The sequence below is a fragment of the Cotesia glomerata genome, linkage group LG6 (genome assembly GCF_020080835.1).
Source record: "Cotesia glomerata isolate CgM1 linkage group LG6, MPM_Cglom_v2.3, whole genome shotgun sequence".
NCBI lineage: Eukaryota > Metazoa > Arthropoda > Insecta > Hymenoptera > Braconidae > Cotesia > Cotesia glomerata.
In genome coordinates, this window is record NC_058163.1 from 13,850,671 (window position 1) to 13,875,165 (window position 24,495).

The window sequence follows — 24,495 nt, forward strand, 5'->3', positions numbered from 1 at the left end:
GAATCCCTAGGCAACACTACAATACTTAATATTAAACCCACCCACATTATTATTTCCAAACTCACTAATTATTACTCCGGATTCTACAAATTTATTTTCCAAAATCAAACGAAATCCGACTCGATGCCTGGATCCATTTATCCCTTCAACAAAATACAAAACCCGAGTTCCTAATTTATTTCTACAATTCCTAATCTTAATTCCTAAATTAAAATTAAAATCACTAACTAATTTAATGTCGTGGTCTTAATAATACAACAATTAAATATTTAATACCAAGAGGTCTTCGTATCTTGTATTAATAGATTAAAATCCATTGACAGAGGTCTTAATAATCTGCCAACAACGTGTTGGTTACTTCCGAGATTTTACCAAACTTAATTCTACTGAATTTACTTAATTTAATTTATAAGCTGTTGTGTTAAATTACTCGGCTTTGTCTAATTTATTTTACTAGAATTTATTAATTATTTTTCCAAGTTATTTTAATTCATTTTACCAGAATCTATTAGTTTATTTTATTTTAATCCGAACTTATGGAATTATTTATTTTGTCCAGATTATTTTATTTAATTCATTTTATTTATTTAAGATCTTAGCTTTCAATGACTAAAATTTTATCAATTAATTTCATGTAATTTATTTTTACTAAACTGTTTGGCTTGTTCTTCAATAATCGAGTTTTATTTTCTCTACGTTGTTTTATTTTACGTTCTATTGTGTTGCATGAAAAACTTAGCATTTATTTTATTTTATTTGAGGATTATATTCTGCCTAGCAACACAGTACGATTTTAGTCTCGACTTTGAGTGTCCTCTACCCAGCGCTTCACGCGGGACAAGATGGCTGACGCTCTCGCTCGGTCTTGCGTCTCTGTCGCAAGTTTTTGGTGTAATTTTTTCTCTGACGAATTTTTACAAGTTTTATTTTCTACTTTTAATTAACAAATTTACATGAACAATTTTCTTGCAATTTTGACTGATTCTAAATTTATTTCCAATGATTTTATTTAAACAATTAAATTTTATTATAAATTACTTTCCCGAATTTAATAAATTTTACTTCAAATGATTTTTACTAAAGTTCCTCTAAAACATTTTACTGATTTTATTTTAAGCAATTAATTAAATAAATCTGACCAAACTCGATTATCAACGACATTTAATTTTACATGGCACCAAAGTCATGAATTGACCAACCGAAATTATTCCTGGTAAAACCAATTCAAGCTCTGCCTACGTAGTTAATTAACAATCCGAAATAATTCCTGGTTTTGTTAATTAAATATTTAGTAATTATTCTTGACTTGCTTTTAACTTTAGTCTAATTTTTATTCTGGACTTTTTCCTCTCAAATAAATTCTCAAATAAACTCTGCCTCTTATTTCCAGTAAATTCTCAAACATTTTCTAAATAATATTTTAAATAATATCCCAAATAATATTCCGAGTAAATTCTAATAAATAAATTTCCATATAATAATTAAGTAAATTCTACGATATAATACTTAATCTAATGATTGTGACCGAACGCGAAATGGCGGTGACCTTCAGCCGACTTCAATGCCTGGCTGATGCCGCACCACCGAGAGATTATTGGGACATTTTATTTGTACCTGGAGTTTTCTTTTACGACGTTAATGAACTCCCTCGAAGAGCTACAACTCCTTGTCGTCGTCACTGGTACAAATCCCTCCTCGGTGGAAAATTCTGCTTGGCAGCGAGACCTCGGTCACCGTCACTCGTTTCTCCGAATATTTTATGAATCTGAAACCGCAATCAAGCATTAGAAATTGTTAGGTAAGATCAATTTACGCAAGCCGACTGAAGGCCTGGCACGCAATAAATTAATAGATTTGATCGCTTCGTTTCCACTTGTACGAAAGGCGACAAATAAATAATTACCTGCTCGATGATGTTTTTACTAAATATGCGTGTCCGTACGGTTTGGCGACTCCGGTCACAATGACTCTTCTCAGCTTTGTCGGTGCTTTTCTTTCTTCGCTTTCCGTCTTCCCCACTCACTCTCCGCGCCGGCGCTTCCCTCTTGGGGACTTACTCACTAACTTACAGCTAGAGGCGCGAGGTACTTCGGAGCACAGCGCTCTCAGGGGAATCAGTCGATAATTAACTTCACGCGGATCGGAAACCTTCTCTGGGTAAAGAAGGCCCCGTGTACTCCGTTACAAATAATGGCAATAATAATAGTAGTCATAATAAAAATAATAATAATAATCATAACGATTATAATCGATTATAATTTTTATTTACTCCGAACGTAAGGTGCTATTCTAACTGCTCCTCGTTGACGTCCATGTTAACTTTCTGCCTTCTGATCTTTCCTCGTCGTTGGTTATTGCGGTTGTATTTGATTGTGATCTTCATTAACAAGTCCATTTGTCATTATCTAATTTGAAGAAGCTGTCATTGAGTGGTACATTTGCTCTCTCTGTATTTGTGGCTGACGAATATTTTGATTTCTACCACCACCGTCATCTTCTGTTGTTGACTTCCTCTGAAGAAGCTCATTGAGTGGTGAGGTACAACTTTGCTGCATTTCTTCTACCTTGTCGACGCCTGTAACCTTGCGGCGCGGGCACTCTTTGGATGCCGTATATCGTTTTCAACAGGTTCCTAAATCTAAATTAAGAAATTTTTTGTTTTAGTTATTTCTTTATAAGTTTAAAAAATTAAATTTAAAACCTGGTGAAGCATTTTCCGGAACACGAATATCAGCCACATCAGGTAATTCCAAAATTATCTTTGATCATCTGGAAGTTACATATATACTGAATGACAGTAGTAGGATGATCAATTCTATGAATATAATCAATTATAAAATATAAAAATATTAACTATACTTGGTATATCTAAAGTTTCAGCTTCTAGGATATGCAATCGATAAAATGAGGTGTTAGAGCATTTAAGAGAAAGTCGTCCATAGGCCGTACCTATTAAATAATAAAATATGGTAAACATAAAACAAAGTATAGATTTAATCTTAGCTTCTCAATTATTAGTAGTCGATGCATATTGGGTAAAAAGAAGATCACTCGGACTGTTTTGTGGTGCTCAATCTGCAAAAATAATAAATACCTTCTACTGTCAAGGCGGTTTCCGTTGAGCATTTATGATCCGCTGGATGCGTCTTCTCAATCCCATCTTAATCGACGAGTCTCGTTAGAGAGATTGGGACTCCCTCAGTTACTCTTAAGTACTTAATTTCTTGATCAGCCATTATTTCAATTAATCCCAGGTCTAAAAAAAAAAGAGTTATTATTTGTTCTTTATATTTTTTTAATAAAGTCACATGTTTATAAATAAAGAAATATAGGGACATGTTGTACCAATCCTAATCCTCAATGCTATTGCGATGAGCTCCCACCCATTCTCTCAATCAAAGGTTCAGATTGAAACCTTTCTCTAAGCTAAATCTGTGCCAGTTCGGATTGGCTCAGCGTAAACAGACAAGTTCGTGTATTAATCTTTCCCACCAGTGCCGAAGATAATAAATATACGTTATTACACCTGGAAAAATCGCGAGCAATTGCATGAGAATATTATTGTTCAATGTGACATCTACAGCTTCCGAGTGTAACGGTTTGCAGGAAAACCAGAGGAAGCGACCGCATGATCGGTATAGAACAACCCTTGGGGCCTGACTCCAATCCTTGTCGAATCCAGTATTACGCCACGTAGCCTAGAATATAGTTTTATTAAATAGAAATGATATTAATTAAATAAAAAATATAGCAACAAATAAAAATTTTAAGTGTATGTTAATAAATATGCGATTGAAGTGAAACCAGCAGCGCTTTGATCCGAGTATTGGGCAAAATTATCGCGAACACTTCGGATATGAGCTCTTTCAAAAAATCTGCAGTCATACTACGAGCTATTCATTACGCCAGGTGCTAATTCAATTATACGGAGACCTCAAATTTTTATTATACATCTCCAGTTGTCCGGACATTGGACATAAAACAAAAACTGCAGGAAACTCCCTATATAATAAAATTCATAAAATGAACAAAAATTACGTTATGACCAAATTATAAAAATAAAAACATATATATATATATATATAGTAGTATATATGATATATATATATAGCAGCAGCAGTAATAGTATATTGGCTAAGGTTGGTTATATATATATATATATATATGTACCATATCGTATTTTTTACTTCTTGTCCTCAAATGTCGTGAGATATACCACATATAATTGAGGCTGCAGCTGGTTCTCGAGGAATGGACTATTATCAAAATCGAATAAATATTTTATTGATAAAAAAAAAAAAAAAAATTGTTAAGAAAATAAGAAATTACAGTACAAATAAGTTCCATCAGCATGAAGTTCTTGAGCTACATTTTAGACGGCCGATCATATTTCTATCAGCAAAAAAATTAATGCAACTTGATTTATCATCAGTGATAACTCGTTCATGAATAATTTCTCTGCCACGCACGCTTATCCTCCTAAGGGCATCACTCTCAAGCTCATGGATAAAGTATGCGGGTAATTGTGGATTTTGAAGAACTTGCTCGCATCGCGAATTTATAATTTGATTTCAAGCAACTGCTGAATATCCCATTGAAACAGCGACTTCAATAGGGAAACTTAAACAAAAATATAAATTGTTAAATTCTCTCGAATTTAATCAATTTGTCCCGCAACTTCTTTTTTATTTCGTTGAAAAATACCTTTCAGGTAAAACTCCTGATTATATTACGGAAAATAATGTGCAGTATCATTTACTACAAGATTGTGCAGTAAATGTTTCTGTAGTTTACAAAATATCACGTTATAAGTGATAACAGTTACTCAATATGCGTCCAGAATTTTACTTAAGTCAATAAGTTGAATTTATCTCCAATCTTGCGGTACATTCCACTGCACACTGCAATAACAAACTCCACGTGGGAGTTGAAAGGTACTAGCTGGTGAAGGAACCGTTTCCCGCTATTTCGCCAATTTGGGGGTTAGTCTCTTTGTTAGTAAGTACTCGTTTATTATAGTGTCTCATAAATAATCATCTGTAAATAAAATACTAAACGTCACAGCCTGTTGATTCGATAAAGAAGGATTTGTTTTATAGTTAAAAATATTTGTTAATATTTTAACAAATCATTTATTAGAGACCACTTTTTGAGTCTTTAACAAATATTTATTAGTATTTAAAAGATTTATTAATATTTAATAAAATTAATATTAGATTTATATAATAAAACAAATTCATTTTAAATACTAAGAAATATTTGTTTAATACTAAAAACTGAGGGTCTCTAATAAATGATTTCTTAATTATGTAACAAAATATTTTTAATACAAATAAATCCTTCTATTTTTATAAAATAATAAAAATTAAAAAAAAATACAGATATTTTTTTTTTCATACTTTTTAAAACCCAAAATATATTTAGGGTAATTATGTACTTTAAGTAGGGTCCACCCTATTTTTGACCATATTTAGGTGAAGCATTAACATTATTTAATTTTTTTTATTCTGTTTGTTTTACGACGTATATATGATAAAAAATGTCGTGAGAGAAAAAAATAAAGATTTCGACAGCTTTTTTGCCATCAAAAGTTGGAAAAAAAATTGGCTCTCATTTTTTTGATAAAGTTTCTATTTTATCTTTTTTGATGTTTTTAATATATTTTTTTTTTTTTTTTTTTTTTGAAAAATACATGGCTTGAACAATTAAAAAAAAATGATCAATTTGATCAAAAAAAAAAAAAAAAAATATTATGGCTTGGCATGGATGGACCCCACTTGTGAAGCCAACTTACCATATTTATTATATATAAATAACTCGGTAAGTAATTTTTAATTATAAACTATAAAATTTTAGGTTATATACCGTTTATTTTTATGTAATTGGTTAACCGCATATTAAGTAGAATTGAACTACAATTGGAGTTACAAATACCGCATGCTGTAGCATATCTTACTTTTACTACAGTTAACGCTTAACTACAATATTGGAGTAAATCTACCCACACAGTTAGGAGTTGTCTCAGGTCGTACTACAGCCTGCGGTAAATGGAACTACAGTTGTTGTTGCCACTACCACAATTTATTTTCCGTGTAGATATCCATGGGGTTGTCTGGTGTCTCTCTAACTTGTCGACGTAGCTCTAAAGTCATTTCTTGGCGTTCAGCAATATACCTAACTGGAGGATGCATGTGATTTCCCTTCAACAGTAGGGTGTCCTTCTTCAGCAATAATTAATCTGGCATTACAACGACACATTGTTGTACGTTGTGAACAACGGTAGATTTCGGAAGTACAATGCCAGTCACGATGGTACAAAGTGAATCGATGAATTCGGAGGATAGAGCCAGCGCTTTCTCTCCTCCACGTTGGCCATCTAATAACTCCGGATCGTTCTAATTATTAATCATAAATTTTTATTAACTAATAAATATTTCGGTACAAATATTTTTTTTATTTTATAAGAATATTTCTTTTTAATTAATTTACTAAGCTATAATTTATAAGTATTAATTACCATTTTTACCGGGGACTCCAAATTGATACTTGCAATTACAGTCAACTGTTTTTGTTTATACTTGAAACTAGTCATTGATTGTAGACTGTTTATTTTGTTCAATTATTTATTTATTTTTTTTTTTTCAATCAATAATAACAGTTGAATGATGTCTTCACAGCTGCTAACATAGCTTTAACGTACGGTTAGGATCAAGTGATATTTTCATCATTCGGAGTAAAAAATGGTAATTTTATTCGTTCATTAAATTTATATTGAATAATTATCTGATTTTATACTTCAATTTATTGTTTGTAAGCAAAATACTGATTTTTTTTTTATAAATTATTCAATGTTTTGGTTTGATTAAAATTAGGAGGGAGACGAAGTTGATGTTCAATTGAGAAACAACGCGATTCATGAGCTGCAACGGCAGGCTAGAGAAACTTTAGAAAATCCTTTAATTATTTATAATCGAGTGGCACAATTGTATATTTAACTATATTTATCAATTTTATCATTACGTATATATGTTGAATTTACATTACCTTTTAGCTATCCTCGTGAAATAATTGCTGGCATTGGCGCTTCAAGAGGGATAGAAATTATCAATCAAGAACGTCCTTTATTACAGCCAATGATGATCAATAATTTATTTAATTTAGGAGCAATCTTGGAAGTGTTTGAACCCGTACGAGATTTTTTTCAGAGGATGTTCATGAGTGATGAGGGAGATATTGCTTTAATTTTTCCTAAACAGCGTATGATTGAGTAATTAAATGCTGCTCAAGATATATACATCCAAGAACCATTTACTGTAAGTTGCTAAATGATGTATAAGAATATAGAATTTAAGTTTTAGATTATTAAATTATTTAATTTCTTTCTTTTTACATAGTGCACTATTCACGAAGACTTGAAAATTAATTTGAATATTATATTCATACGATCCTTTGATAAAGTATGTTATTAAGTATAGTATTTGTTTATTTTTATCAAATAATTTACTTAAATTTATGAAGATAATATTTAACAAAAATTTCAACAGTTTATACCAGCGGTTTTCACGGTCTTTGAAAATAAAACAAAATCCATGTATGATTCCATGCTTACAAACTTATTTGAACTAGCTCCTGGATTGAGAAATGTTAATAATATAATTACTTACCTTGACAAAGAAAATATCCAAAGTATTCGCAGTAACTTTGCCAATGTTCCAATCCAATGCTGCTATTTACACTTCATCACAGTAAATATAAATAAAATTATTACTTAAAATTATACTTATGAACTTAAAATAGATTTTTATAAATTTAATAATCAAACACTTATAACTATCATTTTTAGACACTTTTTAAGAATTGGCAAAATAATAATCTGATTGGTGCACCGATCAATATTTTGTACCGATCATGGACTCTTGCTCTCACTCATTACCAGCACTTTGGAGAAGCTCTTGATTTAATCGAACCGTATTGTCAGCTGATATCAAATGATTTCCCGACAGTGATAAATTTTTTCCATTTTCTGCGTTATGATTGGGGAAAAATTTTAAAAGAGCTTGTAGAAATTCGTTCAACAGTTTCTTATACTCATCTTGATAGCTTCGTAATGACGTTGTCAAACAAAATTGGTGGAGCTCACGAAAACTCCTGGACATGCATTGGTTAATATACATTTACTTAAATTTTGTTTTATAATTATTATTTGTGTTACCTGACGGCAAAATTCACTTAAATAATTAAAAAATCTATTAAAATATTAGCTAAATTAAAAAAAGTTGTTGTTGATGAAGAACAAAGATGGTTAAATCTTCAAAATCAGATTGCAAATGCTCCTAATCTACAGCCGGATATCATACCTATTTAAAAGATTCAAGAGATACAATTAAATTTAGCAGAAGGACGGTAAATCAAAAAAAAATTGAATTATTTCTCTTGATTTCGAAAATATTATTTATTTATATGAAAATAAATTTTTCTCAAAATAAAATTATAGATTAACATTAGAAGAATTCATCAACAACGTTTTGATGCCGGTAACCTGCTTAGATTTGGAAAACTACATAACAATAATAACAAGTATGAAAATTTGCCAAAAATTTTGTTTTTTCATATAAAATAATTGCTTATATCTATGTGAATTCAGAAAATTTGCCTTTGAATTTCCGGGAGTTAAACCGAAAAATCATTTCAATTTCCACCTATTTCAGATAATCATTTAGAATGTACCTTATGTGATGCCCATGATCTGAGGACTATCAATAGGGACAATTTAGAAGGTTCGAAAAACTTCATAGTTTTTTTCTTTGGAATTATATATTTAAAACTATCATTAAAATGTACATAGATAACGAACAGCCAGCAAATGAAGCTTTAGAAGAGCGAAACCTGGGTGAATTTGAAAACATACCAGTTCAAAATGATGCCCCTGGTCGAGGTCGTGTGCGTGGACGAGGTCGTGTACGTGGTCAAGGTCGTGTGCGTGGTCAAGGTCGTGTGCGTGGTCAAGGTCGTGAGCAGAGTCAAGGTCGTGAGCGTGGTCGAGGTCGTGCTCGTGGTCAGAATCGTCCTCGTGGTCGTGGACAAGCTGGCGGTCGTAGACAGGAAATCATAGAAGAACATAATCAAAGGCGAAATTTGAACGCACATCTCATCGTTATTTCCGATAATGGTGGGTCTACAAAAACTTATAAAAGTATGGAAAACTATAGAAACAAATAATAATTTCTCAATTTATAATTTATAGACACTGACTCGAGTGACCAATCGCGGTCTCCGTCTCCTCATCGTCGAAGACGAATAGTTGACGAAATAGACGCAGGGCAAATTTTAATTCGACCTGTAGGGGAAAATTTAATTCAACCTGTCATGGCGAACTCTGAAAATGATTTAATAAGAAGAGAACCCGAAGAGTATGCGGCAAATTCGAGACGACTTCCTTGTGTCATCTGTCTCGACCACGAACGAGACATGTTATTACAACCCTGTGGCCATGTCTCTATGTGCGTGGGCTGTTCAAATCAAACGGTGCGCGAAAGGATGAGATTCTGTCCAGTTTGCCGAGAAAACATCGTATCACGGACTTACTTACGTTTTTCATAAACATCACCGCTAAAAATAATTTGTACGCTTGTTTTACTTGTTTGTAACTAATTTAATACTTTATTTTATAATAGCCTCCATGGTGAATGAATATTCTATAAGCTCCAATATAGAAATTTACTCATTTTGGAGGTTGTTAAAAAATTAAGTAGTGCATTAAATTTAAGTTGTCCACCTACAAACAAGTTTATTTATAGGTTATCACTAAAAAAAGTGATTTTCACTTCTTAAATTTAAAAAATTATTAATTACTATTATTGTTTAATTAAGCTGATGGAAAATTAACTTGCTTCAAGAAGAAAAATTTCGTAACTATAAAATAATTTCGGAAAATTTCTTTATCTCGAGTCAAGCAGTGAAGTTTTAGTTCGAAAAATTTTCTACTTGATTAAAGATAATGAAATCATTCGAAATTATCTTCATGGTTCAACATTTATTCTCTTGAATCAAGCTAATTTTTCTATTCATCTTTTTTTATTATCCTATCTAAAATTGTTCATTATTATAAATTAAAATTAATTAACAATTCTATGTTGTATTGATTAATTCTATGAAAAATAAAAATAAAAAAAAATATTATGCATAATAAGAAATTAAACATTTAACAATAAAAAAATTTTTACAGATAAAAAATATTGGTGTCAGGTTTAAACAAGTAAGTAAATATTAAGATGTAATCAATCACTAACATTATTACGTTTAATTAAATAAAATTAATTACTTTAATGTCACTAAAATTAATTAACGTGGCAATTTTTAGGATCTAATAATAGATAAATTATTATAGAAAGCATTTATTAAAAAATGCTACTTGTAAAAATTTTTAAAAATATTGATGCAATTTTTCTTAAATATTGAAATTGATTTGTTTTATTAAACTAAGGAAAAAAAAATATAGTAATTTAAAAAATCTCTAAATACCCTTTTTATAATTTTTAAACGAATAAATAATTTTTTTTATTTTTATGTAATAAAAGAGAATAAAGAATTCACTTCGCGGAGTTTTTTTTATAAATTTATCAATGTTAATAGTCTATTTATTCTTTTTTTTTTTTCTTAAATCAAATGTCAAGCGCTTACGACTTGAAGTTAGGATTGTGTAGAGATGAACTGTGTAGAGATGAACTGTGTAGAGATGAACTATGTAGAGATTTCAAATCTGAGAGATATTCTTTTGCATTGATATTCTGTTTATTATTTTTATATATGTAGAGATGCCGCGGTGTAGAATTAATCTTGTATAGAGATTTTTCTATGTGAAAAGAAACGTATTGGCTTGACTCGTATAGAGATAAATTTTATGAGTTTTCAAAATGTAGACAAATTCTGTGTAGGCATGCACCACACCCGAAATATTCTTAAGAATTTATTCAAAATTTAAGAAATAAAATGACGAGTTGAAAGTGAAATAAATTTATGCGTCGATATTGTTCCTGAGAATTTATTTAATGTTGAGTATTAAACTCGTGGATAATTTGGAATAAATTCAAGCGTCGGTTATTAGTGTAGATTTTTTGAGAATTAAATTATTAGTTGTGAAGATGGGTTACGATTTAATTGCGAGCTAATGACTGAAAATTTTAATAAAAAATTAATGTTGTAATTTTTGGAGTTTAATTTTATAAGTCAAAAATAAAAAGTAAAGTAGAGCCAGTGTGTGTGTGTGTGTGAGCGGGTTATGTATGTGAAGATCGTGGGGGTGGTGTGAGGCATTTATAGAGCGTGAGGGTCCGGTGGACAGCGCGACTTAGTTAGAAACTGCGGTATAGACGCTCCATAAGAGGGTACCGTCAGGATTAAGAATTTTGATAGAGCGTGAGGGTCCGGTAAACAGCGCGATTTAGTTAGAAACTACAGTATAGACGCTCCATATGAGTGTACTGTAGGATTAAGAATTTTTGTTAGTTATAAGGAACTTGCACATCGCCCTCGTATACGATAGCCTCTGTACAAGGTGCTTTACTGGCTACCTAAGTTAAGTTGAGGCGTCGGTTTTAGTCCGGAATCCTCGGTAGTAATATGTCGTAGTGTTAAGTTAGTCTTAAGTGAGTCAGTGTACGTGCGAGCGGAAAAAGTTGTTATTTTATTTTGTTGATTAATAAATTTTGGGCACCGTTGTTGATTAAAAATTTATTTCTTTCAGACCACCTTCCTCCACTCTCTCTCCCTGTAGGTTATAAGCTCAGCTCTGGTTTCCGGTTCCAGAAACCGAGATTCAAAATCTTGGTGGCGCCCTTGTTAATTAAGAATCATTTTTGCTAGGTATTGTTTTTTTTTATTATTAATTAAGAGGCCAATGAGCGGTAAGTAAAAACACCCGTTACAATATATATATATATAAAAAGTGGTTTGCAAAATGGTTAAAAAGTGATCGATTTGGTATGGAAAACCCCATTGATAGATAGATATAAACATTACAAAAATAAATACGAACAAAACAAAAGTAATGACAAACATTCTTCTTGCGATTCTTCTTGAGATTTGTGGTTAGGTCCGACAAACTGAATAGGTAAATAGTACAACTCTGCAGTATACTTGTACGTATCTTCCTATGTATCGAACAATTTTGGTACTCTCTTGCAACCTTGAGGCTCAAGCGTAACAATAGCGATTCCAACACAAAATTAATAATTTTTGATTTTTTTAGCTGAACTTTCGCGTTTTTCAAAAATTTTTAACTTCCCGCTAAGAAAATCGAAAATTTTCAAAAAATCGGGAAGTTATTGTTTTCACCCCGTTTTGAAAAAATCGAGGTTACAACAGATCTCGACGTTTTGAAGCCCTAAGAAGCTTTCCTGACTATTTTTACGATGATGCCCGTACGTCTGTATGTGTGTATGTGTGTGTATAAACCTCTTATAATTTCTGAACGGCATGACCGATTTGATCGCAGTTAATGTCATTCGAAAGGTCTTCGCCAAACTTAGATTTCCTGAAACTCGGAACCGATTCGGACCAGTAGATTTCGAGAAATCGCAAAAAAAGTGAAAAAAAATTTTCGTCCTCAGGATCACTAAGATCCTGAGGACGAAAATGACTCAATAAATGTAGAAAGCTCTGAAGAACATTGACAGTAATTTGAATCAAATAAACCTATGACACTTGCTCAGTGTGGCAGTGGAGTCTAAAGTAATTTAGATGTGTATACCACTTGCCCAGTGTACAGTGGAGTCTAAAGTAATTTAGTTGCGTTTACCACTTGTCCAGTGCGGCAGTGGAGTCTAACGTAATTTAGATGTGTTCCTTTATACCACTTGCCCAGTGTGGCAGTGGAGTCTAAAGCAATTTAGATGTCTTTATCCTGTCATTTGCAAAGAATAAAATTTACAGAGAATCTACAGCTTGCGAAATACAACTGGCATTAGTGATTATACAATTTGAAGTTCTTTAACATATTTTATAAACTCTACTATTCTCCGTTGTTCGGTTGGATCCCTGAATTGGCAGATTATTCAAAGCAGATCATTCATTATTCAAAGTTGTTAATTTAAATCTAACGTTAAGCAAAAACCAAATTTTAGATACACCCGAGGACGTGTGATCGTCAGGATGGCCGTGTCGGAGATGAGAATAGCTGGATTTTTCCAAGGGATGCTGGGAAAATCCTAAGCACTTTTAGTTTATAGCTAGAAAATAAAACTTAGCATTTTAATTTTTATGATTTAATACGCTAAGGAAATTTAAGTAAACTTTCCTTAAGTCTTTTATGACGGTAAACTCGGGTTCAAAAGATCACATCTGCAGGTCTAACGTAGCCACAGTCAAGGGACAGCAATACTTAAGTGAAAATCATCGGGACGTACAATTGCAAGACGTAGCTTGTGTATTTTTTCAGAATAATTACCTGAAGGAGCTACGGACTGAAAATAAGTTTTGAGAATAGTCAGTTCTCTCCGAACAGTGAGTGATAACGGTTTGCTGCCCTTCTGATCGTGGATTCGTTCTCTTATCCAAGTCTGTCGTCGTTTTATTATTTCTAACGTCTTACATTAACTATATCTTATTTTGTTAATATTGTTCATATTATTAGTTCATTGTGTTAATTAAAATTATAATTGTTAGTAATTAAATAATAATGTTAAATTATACTTCAAGTGTAGTGACTATATAATAGTGTGTGTGTGTGTGTGTGTGTGTGTGTGTGTGTGTGTGTGTGTGTGTGTGTGTGTGTGTGTGTGTGTGTGTGTGTGTGTGTGTGTGTGTGTGTGTGTGTGTGTGTGTGTGTGTGTGTGTGTGTCTGTGTCTGTGTGTGTCTGTGTGTGGATAAACAAACAATGTTACAAGCAACTATAATTAAGTATTAATAAAGTTTTACGATATTTTTATCATCTGGATATTGTAAACAAATAATAAAATGTCTCAAGATAATAATAATAGTGTGCGCTCTTCTCAAACCAACGCTATTCCGACATATATATATATATATATATATATACTATCTGACCCGGCAAACGTTGTTTTGCCATATAAATAATTTCCTAGTAATTTCTAGTGTAGACAAAAAATAGCTTACTTATTGTAAGTATGTATGTATGTTAGAATGTGTATATTGTATGTATGTAAGAATGTGGTATATGCGTGAAATAAGCATGGAGCGCTGTGAACGATAAGGGAATATAAAAATAACAAAAGGCAAACATTATTTTTAAGTTATTATAATTTATTCCTTAAAATTATATATCATTAATTAAACAATTACGACAGTAACACTATTAAACAATATCAATCTCTTGATGCTATAGCGTGAACAATATTTTTTGTTAGTCCATCTTCAGCTGACACAAACAAACTGGATGGTTTACCCACTCGAGAGCATGCCACGTATAATTGTCCGTATGAAAAACATGGTGTTCTCAAATCTAATCCACAAACAGACATCGTTTGACCTTGGGATTTGTTGATAGTCATTGCAAATGCCAATCTAATCGGAAACTGAATACGTTTGAATTGAATTGGCACATCTGTAGGTATAATAGGAATCCGTGGTATGAGTATATTTTCACCTCTGAACTTGCCATTTAAAATCCTGGCTTTGATCACGTATTTCATTAATTTTTGAATGACTAATCGCGTACCGTTGCACAGCCGGGGCGGGTTCAAATTACGAAGCAAGATAATTGGAGATCCAACCTTTAATTGTAAATTATGCGGTGGCATGCCTGGCAAATTCAGTGAGTTCAAAAACTCTGTGGGAAAATTTACTGCTTCGCTGTCGTCGCAAACTGTATCAATAGATTTATATGATACCAAGTTCCCTGGCAACAACATTTGTATCTTCAGATTTAAATTGTCAACGTCTACATTTTTTGCCGCTTAAATCGCTCTTTCTGCAAGCCACTCATGATTTATGTACTGTGTGTGTACATCGGGAAATATTTGTTCAATGAGAGTATCTTGCGAATCAGCGATTGTGCAGAAATCGGTCGGTAATTTTACGTATCCAGTTTCATCTATAGCAACTTTTCCATCACCGATATCTAAGAGCTGTTTTGAAAATGTTTCAGCGGATGGATCTTGAAGCATTTGAACGTGCATATTTATTTTTAGCTGTAATTTTTCAACATTACGCCACAATGGAGATGATTTTAAGCAAGCGTTGATCTCATCAGCGTATGTTGAACGTGGAATGACTGAAAGTGTTTGTCTGAAATCACCTGAAAGGACCAACAGAGTTCCGCCAAATAGTTTGTCACTGTTTTTAATATCTTTCAATGTCCTGTTCAACGCCTCAAGTGAATGTTTGTGTGCCATAGTACATTCATCCCAAATAATAATTTTACACCGTTTCAGCACAGTGGCCATGGACGATTGTTTCTTAATGTTGCATACTGCGTCAGGGTTATTCTGAATATTTAGTGGCAGCTTAAATACTGAATGAGCTGTTCTACCTCCATCCAATAAAGTTGTTGCAATGCCCGATGATGCAACGGCCAATGCGATGCCATTATTTGATCGTATTTCAGCAAGAATTAGCGAAATAACGAATGTTTTGCCAGTTCCACCCGGTGCATCCAAAAAGAAGAACCCACCTTGTCCAGCTGAAACTGCGAGCATAATGCGATCATAAATGGTTCTTTGTTCCTCATTCATTAGTGGGACATTGCGGGCAACAATCGCTGCCATTTCTACAGTACTGTACTGCAGTTCACGATTCATTTCAGTATTCATTAAATCAGATGCAGTTCGATTTGGCGAATTCATACCTAAATTACTAAGTGGTAAGTTGGCAATGACAATGCAAAGATCCTCAATAGCAATCAATGCTTCATTGTACATTTCGTCGCTGAATCTTATGGTTAGATCGTGGCACCGTATACGATGTTGATGCAATATATCATCAGTCATTGAATCTTTGTGATTTTCCCATAATATCTGTGCTCGGGCTGGGAAACATGTAGTCAACACTATAGCGAATAGTAGACGAATTTGTATTGCTGTACAGTTCAATGCAGCTTCAGTAAGCATGCATTCCCACTGGTTGTCGTCTTCCAGCAAGCCGAGTGCAAGGCATGCATCTTTATACGTTGGATATTGTTGCCCATTCACTTTACGTATATCTCGAAATGATAATGGGCCAGTAACATTAACCAACAACAGTCGAAGATAAAAGCACTCCGTGTGTCTTGGATTGACTGTAAATAATCGCCCCAAGGCGTTTGATTTAAATAAATTGAGACATGCAGCAACTGGTGAGCCTTGCTTGCGGGGCATCCATGTTTTTGTTTGAGTCCATGTGAAATAGCGTGGTACTTGTGAATAGAGTAATGTTCGTGCAAAGGCACCAAAATCATCCGCACGATTACACAATTCAAAAAATGCAGTGAGTGTAGTTTTAGGTGGATTTATTGCACGATCAATTGCTGTCTAGTTCGTGAAAAATACACGCTGATCGTTTTCAAGATGGATGGCTAACTGAACAACTTCTGGATCCCGTTCATGAATTGGAAAACCAAAGATACGCCAAGCAGCTTCATTGGAGCTGATGTACCGACCAATTTGGTAGAGCGTTATTTCATCGTTTTTATTCACTAGAGGAGCATTCACATTAGTATTTTCCACTCTAAACACAGCCATATCACTGCCTTTATGGACATACTTGCAAATGTATTTGATGCTCTTCACAGAACTGCAGAACTCAACATTAATATGAGCATCATATGTCTTGCTCAGCAGAGGCGAATATGGCACCACCCAACGATTGTCAATATCAATGTCTGTGTTGATGATATTTTTAATAAATGATTGTCCGCCATTTTCAGGATTTCTTCGACGATATATTGGGTATCCGTCGACATTTGTGACCGTATCATTGGTAAAATCTTTAGGGAAATTTTTAGTACATTTTCCATCAGCCATGCAAAGCGATGAACTATTAAGAGTACCACATGGACCATGAATCATGTTTGTTGTAACAATATCAAACAGCAGTTGGTCAGTGGATGGATCTGGAATTTCCGCAGAAATGATACTATCGATTTCTTCAGGACGGATTTTGTCGATGAACCAAACCAAACGTTAACAATGAAAATTAAAAATTTCCGACTTCTAGCTCCTATAGACTCCTAATTTTGTATGAATTTTGTATAAGTGATGTAAAAATAATTTATGAACGAATTTTACGATATCCCACTCCACAGAGGAATGCGGGGGTGGGTCTTAACAATGAAAAATTTAAATTTCCGAGCTGTAGCTCCTAAAGGCTCAAAATTTGATAAGTATCTGCTATATGCGAGGTAGAAATGATCTAAGAGTGGATTTTATGACAATCTACTCCCAATATGGATTGCGGGGGTGGACGTTAACAATGAAAATTTTAAATTTCCGAGCTGCAGCTCCGACAGACTCATAATTTTGTATGAATTTTCTGTAAGTAATGTAAAAATAATTTATGAACGAATTTTACGATATCCCTCCCCACAGAGGGGTGCGGGGGTGGGTTTTAACAATTAAAATTTTAAATTTTCGACTTTTAGCTCCTACAGACTCCTAATTTTGTATGAATTTTGTGTGAGTGATGTAAAAATAATTTATGAACGAATTTTACGATATCCCATTCCACAGAGGAGTGCGGGGGTGGGTCTTAACAATGAAAAATTTAAATTTCCGAGCTACAGCTCCGACAGACTCATAATTTTGTATGAATTTTTTGTAAGTAATGTAAAAATAATTTATGAACGAATTTTACGATATTCCTCCCCACAGGGGGGTGCGGGGGTGGGTTTTAACAATTAAAATTTTAAATTTTCAAGCTGTAGCTCCTATAAGCTCCAAATTTGAAAAGAATCTGCTATATGCGATAAACTGAAACTAAGGAAACGACCCAAAGTTGAAGAAAGTATTTACTAGCGTTATAGATTGAAATATAGATTAACTATCAAGTTGGAATACTAAAATAAAATAATAAATTATAAAATTAGTGTAAGAAAAGTAGATTTAAGCAAAAGATGTATCAGAGTTTGTTAGACAATCCATAGAGGAAAGTACCACGGAGCCTAGCTTGGCCCATCCTTGGCTCAACTATGTAAAACTCTAGGTCAAGCTTGTAAGCCAGGCTTGGCCCAGTCCTGGTTGAAGTCTGGGATGATAACGATGGTTACCAGGGCTGACCCATAGTTAATTTTCAAGTCTGGCCCATGCCATTTGATAAAAAATGATAAAAAAGAATTATTGGAATGTTATTTTTTTATTTTATTTTGTAAGTAAAGTAAATTCAAACCTAACTGTTGCTAATTATAAGAAATAAAGTGTGAAAATCGTATCCGTTCTTCTAATCGAGATTCGAACCCGAGCCGCGCGCTTGCCAGACCGATAACTAACCCCTACACCGTACGACCGATAAGTTGATGCACATCTTATTATTCTGATAAGCTAAATCTATATAGTGATGAAGTGTGACGGTTTATTATTTATATAATTTATGTTATTTAATATTGTGTTTCGATGAAAATTAACTATTTTTTACAAATGTTTATTATAGTTAAAAAAAATGAAAGAGTCAAGTTGTTATATTACTTTAAACTTTGTACATCGTTCTGTATATTTTTAATATCTTATGATAAATTTTCATGTTTAAAATTATCAATATTAAAAATTCAACTGTAAATTATTATATTTTAATTTTTTTAAGACTACATCAATTTTGACGATATTCAATTGTCTTGGTTAAATAATAAATTCTAAATTTTAGAATTTGTTAGCAAATATTCGTTAAACAATAAATGTTTACTGTTTAAAATTCTATTACTTAATGATTTATTAAGTTTGAATTTCCCATTGAATGTCTAAGGCTAGGTTACCTAATTCTGGCTCAAGTCTTGGTTGCCATTCAACGCCCATGGCTACAAAGAAAAAAAAATTTACTTAAATCAAGTAAATAATTTTTAAGAATTTCATCTTCTTGATTTGAGTAGAAAAATTCTTAAACTAAGAAATTTTTCTCGATTTAAGTAAATTTTATTTAATTAAAGAATTTTTCGTTTTGATTGAAGACAATTAAACTCTTCAAAGTTATTTTCTTGGTTCAAGAATTTTTCTCTTGAATTAAGTTAATTTTTTTTTTCAGTGTAGGTTTCCCAATCTTGGCTAACCCTTGGGTAATCATTGTGGCCGTGACTGGGTGATCCAGTTCTGGCCCAGGCTCGGGTAATAATTGGGCCGACCAAGGCGTGTTTGCCCAGTCTTGGCCCAAGCTTGGGTCACCGATGAATCGCCAAGGCTAGGTTAGCCAGTCTTGGCCTAAGCTTGGATAATTATTGGCATGGCCGAGGCTGGGTTAACCAGTTTTGGCCCACGCTTGGGTCGCCAATGAATGGCCAAGGCTGAGTTAGCCAGTCTTGGCCCAAGATTGGGTAATCATTGGCATGGCCGAGGCTGGGTTAAACAGCCTGGCCCACGCATGGGCCAATACAGGTACGCCGAAGCTAGGTTTCCCAGTACTGGCCCAAGCCTGGCCCCTTTGTCAACTCTGGGGGTTTCCTGCATGGGAAGCTGTACATCTGGTGCCAATAAATAATAAATAAAATTCTCTTATGAGTATTAAAATCAATAATAAAATTTAATGAATCATAAATAATTATGAATTATTTTTTTTTCTCCATTTAAATTTTAATCGTTCTTGATTGGCCAATCTTTTTAATTTTTGTTCGGTTAAAGAGAATAAATTGTCGCGGAATTCCTTAAAAAACAAGAAGGTGTCATAAAGAGCCCTGATGAATGATCCCTATTGAAAATAAAAAGAAATTATTATTGTTAATTATTAAGCAAAATTAATTATTAACTCTAATACTAATCAAGGAAATTTAATGTTTTACATTTCGTGCTTGATTATATGCAATTGGGTATTTGCATGAAAATGATTTTGCAAATAAAGTTCAGTTAATAAATTCTTTGATACACATAAAATACCTACGTAAGAAAAAAATTTAATTTTTACAAATAATTTTTAAATAAATAAATAAATAAAAGTGGTCAAATATGATGTAAAAATCACGTGATGTAAAACGTGATGTGATTGGTCTGACGTCATTGTGCATATTATTGGCGCGTTATTTGAATGCATGATAAACGACGAATGATAAATTATTGAAAAAAGTTTCAAGTTGGTTTTTATTTATAGTGAGTTTAGTTATATTTTATCATTAAGACTAAAATTTACTGAAAGTAGCATAAATATTTTTCTTTAAAAAGAATAATTAGCATAGATATTATGATTATACTCTATATTACCATAAATGCTGAGTGGTACTAGTGGTACATGTGAACGGGGTGATAGTAACTGACAATAAATAATTAAAAAGAAATAAAAATGCCTCGAAGAAAAGTCGATCCTGGTTTCAGTGAAGCTCGATCCGATAATCTACCTCGTGTTGATGCTTTTATGGTCGCATCTTACTTAGTTACTAACTCCAATTTTGTATCTGCAGAAATGCAAGGCGCAAAAGCTAACCTGTGAGTATAAATTTTCATGATACGTAATTTCATTATTGTTTAATAATTTTTGGATTTTTTGATAAATCGAAATTTTAAAAATAAATAGTATATATAAAAAAATCAACCAGTCATTTCTTTGTTTTTTTAAAGTGAAATTCTCATATTGAAAAAAATAAAAAAAAATTTTAATATAGGTTAGTTTTTAATTTACAACAAGTGTTTAAATATTATAGTTGAAATATTAGACTAATAATAAAATAAATATATTCAAATATAGGTCCGGAAGACAGTCGTATGGAGATGCTGCTATTGAATTTGTTCAACTAAAACTTCATGGGCCAGAATGTACTCTCAAATGTCTTATTTGTCCTGAGCACAGAGTACACAATAAAACATATAGAGTGACTCTTGTTTTAAATATTGTTGAGGAAGAGATTTTATCGATTCAATGTGATGATTGTGCCGCATCGTCAGGTAAGTGCAATAGTGTAAAAATATTTTAGCTATAACTATTACTGTTATTCTTAACTCTATTATTTATAGTTACTGTTTGATACGAGAAACAAAAAAAATTGATTAAAAATAAAATACCTACCAATACATTCCCTTTGTCTTTTTTAGGTGGATGCAAGCATGCGATTGCTTTTATAATGTGGCTACACAGAAGATCTGAAGAACCATCACCGACGGATATTGAATGTTATTGGCGAAAATCAGTTCTATCTCAAGTTGGATCATCAATAAAATTCATTATGGTAAAAGATTTTGCCAGTACTAAAGAATCGATTGCTTTGAATAAACCTTTTAATGCATTAGAAGAATTTGTAAAAAGAACAAATCAAAAAACTGTACAGAGTCAAATTTTAAAATACTTCAATGATGTAAATAACGAGCAAAGTCTTTCGATTCATAATTTATTAGTAAATTTCATTAATGAAGGAGGAACATCTTATGATGAATTTTTAACATTCAGCAGAAGTCGAATGTCAAAAGATTTGTGTGAGCGAATTGAAAAAATGACTCAAGATCAAGCAAACTGTGAGCTCTGGTTTACATTGCGCTACGGACGAGTTACTGCATCAAAGGCATATGAAGCATCACGTTGTAATACACCGAATGGAATTTTAGTGGAGTTGTTGGTCGGTGGTAAAAAATTGCGGAATACAAAAGCTATGGAACGAGGCAAAAAATTAGAAGCAATGGTTTTACAACAAGTTGAACAGAAGATGAAAAAAAAGTTTAATAAATGTGGTTTATTTTTATCCGAAAAATATCCTTATCTAGGAGCTTCGCCTGATGCTATTGACGACGAATTTTTTATTGAAATTAAATGCCCAACGTCAGATAAAAGTGCTCGTACATATATTGATACTAATAATTACGATAAAGTAGCAATGAAGTACATAACGCAAATGCAAATGCAAATGCTTTTTGCCGGAAGAAAAAAAGCGATGTTTGTTGTTGCAGACCCGAACTTCGAACATAAAAAAGCATTTAAATCTATTATTATTAATTACGAATCACAATTAATTAATAAATTATTGGAAGATTTGAGTAAATTTTGGGAGAAATGTATTTTTAAACGATTATTTAATTCTTTATACAAAACAGAGCAATAAAATAATTAAGATCAAAAACGTATTATTTTAAGACACTTGTATGTTTTGAATGTTTATAGATATATACATAAGCTTATTTACTGTGAATAACAAAATTTTGTAAAATAATTAATATTATATTTTTAATTAATCTCTAATGTTACTTATGTTTTTTTTTATCAGTGGTCCTTGTAAATTAGTTAAAGCAGCGACAATCGTGATAATATTATCCATTTGCGGAATCAATTTAACATTAACACATGAATGAGGTTCACAAATATGAAATTCTCTGATTCTTCTTATTAACCTTTCAATGTGAATTCGAAGGCTAGCGATTCGTTTCGTCGCAATGACTTCATCATGAGTTGGTTGCTTATTAGAGCTTACTGTAGGAGGTCTAATTAATGTACATTTTTTCGCAACTACTAAATTTTCAATATGTTTGAAACCTCTATCTGCTAATACAGCTGCACCTGGCTTTAAATAATCCAAGTATCCAGAGTTTGAAACTATTTCTGCATCAGATGCTCTACCACCATAACCTGGTGATATGAAATTAACTATACCATCTGGAGTACAAGATACTAAATATTTCACAGTATTACATTTTTTGTATTCTGACCATGTCAATGATTGTTTAACTGGGTCTGTTGGCTTTTCAATTTCAATTTCCAAACAATCAATGATCGATTCAACTGCGGCATAACGACTCCTGAAACTCATTGGCAATTGTTGTTTAATTTTTGCAGATAAAGGCCAAATAATGAAGTCTTTTAAATACTCAGTTATGATTGGCAAGGTCTTAGTAAATGTACGACTTACATTAGAAGTAGACATCCCAAAATCATCTGCTAAAATAGCAAAACTTTCATTTAGTCTTATTTTTTTTAATGTGAGAAAGATTTCAACATCACTTAATTTAGCAGTCCGTAAAATATCGATAATATCCATACAGTCGTTTGGAATACCGATATATTTACGAGGTGATTGTTGAATTTTTTGGAAAGTTTGTTTTAAATTTAATTTTTGGAATTCTTCTTGTTGATATTGGCTTTTCCACTCATTTTCAGTACTTGGATTTGTCGACAAAAGGTTATCTGAAGAAGTTGGGAATGAACTTACTGTTGTATTTGATGTGTTCATTACTTGATTATTACTAATTGATAAAGAACATGAGTCATCCAAATTTTTTACTCCAGAGAATATTTTAATGGGAGAAGTTGCACGGTCTTTTGTTTGAGGTTTACACTGAATTTGTGTACTCCTATACAAATTTCTTATCTTGACTTGAACTGCAGCATTAACTTTTATAGTTTGAGGAGGAAAATTATCATAAAAAACATTAGATGCACTGGCTTTAAAATCTTGAGTTGCAGTAGAATTTGCAGTATCCAAATATTCCAGATCCATATTATCGATATTATTGCTTGAATTTCGACCTATCATTTTATCATCAAAATTGAAGCTGGATTTCTCAGAACTTGGTTGATCTACTTCCATTGGAGAAACTTCTACACTTGTCAGTTTTGATTCTTCAATGTATTTATGTGGCAAAATATTACTTTTCATCCGTTTGTTACCACCAATCATTTTCCACTCTAAATAATTTTCCATATCTGTTTTTAACTAAAATAAAAATAATTAATTACTCATTTACAGTCAAAATATTTAAAAAATTTGAGTTTATAAGTTGATTATAAACAAATTATTTTGATTTTTATTATTACTTACATCAAAATGATCCTCACAACAATAAAGTCGACTTGATAAAGAATAATCACTTTTATTCCCGCATGCATCCAACCACATTTTTCGTTTTAATTTATTTGATGGAACATTTATAAAAATTTTATTTGGATTAGATTTACCGGTATTTTTACATGTTGGTACAATACACCAACAACCACTGTTTTTTAATGACATATTAAAAAGTTATAAAGTTTATGTTTTTGCTTTGAAATAATTTAAACAGTTGTTTTTTTTAATAACAATCACAACAGCTGATCAGGCGTTTTTATAAAAACATTCTGTGAGTGGATTGGCGCCAACAAATTTGAATGGAATATGCACAATGACGTCACATACGCAAGAGGGAGCTACCTATTCGTTTAAAATTTAACAATTTTTTTATTGTTAAATAGTTTAAATGTTTATAAATAAAAAAAAAAAAATTTTTTTTCAAAAATTTTAAAAAATTTTTAAAAATAATAAGACATAACTATTTAATGGATTGGAAAATCATGCAAATACCCAATTCCATAAGAATCACTTCGTGATTCTTTAAAAGCCATTGCCTCATGAATGCGACCATTTCTCAAAAAAATTTTCACAATAGTAGTGCATCCAACGACAAATCCCATCAATCTGG

The 24,495-nt window shown here is 32.2% G+C and overlaps 2 protein-coding genes and 1 long non-coding RNA gene across 3 annotated transcripts; 1 reads left to right on the forward strand and 2 right to left on the reverse strand.

The window, feature by feature from the left end:
• Positions 1–1,631: 1,631 nt before the first annotated feature.
• LOC123267096 lies at positions 1,632–1,953 on the reverse strand. Its single transcript, XR_006509963.1, has 2 exons — positions 1,904–1,953; positions 1,632–1,765 (listed from the first exon to the last, which is right to left on the reverse strand). It is a non-coding gene; the product is annotated as an uncharacterized LOC123267096 (long non-coding RNA).
• Positions 1,954–20,404: 18,451 nt separating this feature from the next.
• Positions 20,405–22,179, forward strand: LOC123267961. The gene is made up of 4 exons (XM_044732844.1): positions 20,405–20,547; positions 20,807–21,003; positions 21,151–22,019; positions 22,141–22,179. Exons 1-4 carry the CDS (start codon positions 20,405–20,407, stop codon positions 22,177–22,179), a joined length of 1,248 nt encoding a protein of 415 aa, XP_044588779.1.
• Positions 22,180–22,236: 57 nt separating this feature from the next.
• On the reverse strand, positions 22,237–24,255 carry LOC123266766. The gene is made up of 2 exons (XM_044731162.1): positions 23,859–24,255; positions 22,237–23,743 (listed from the first exon to the last, which is right to left on the reverse strand). Exon 2 carries the CDS (start codon positions 23,739–23,741, stop codon positions 22,275–22,277), a length of 1,467 nt encoding a protein of 488 aa, XP_044587097.1. The 5' UTR covers positions 23,742–23,743; positions 23,859–24,255; the 3' UTR covers positions 22,237–22,274.
• Positions 24,256–24,495: the final 240 nt, after the last annotated feature.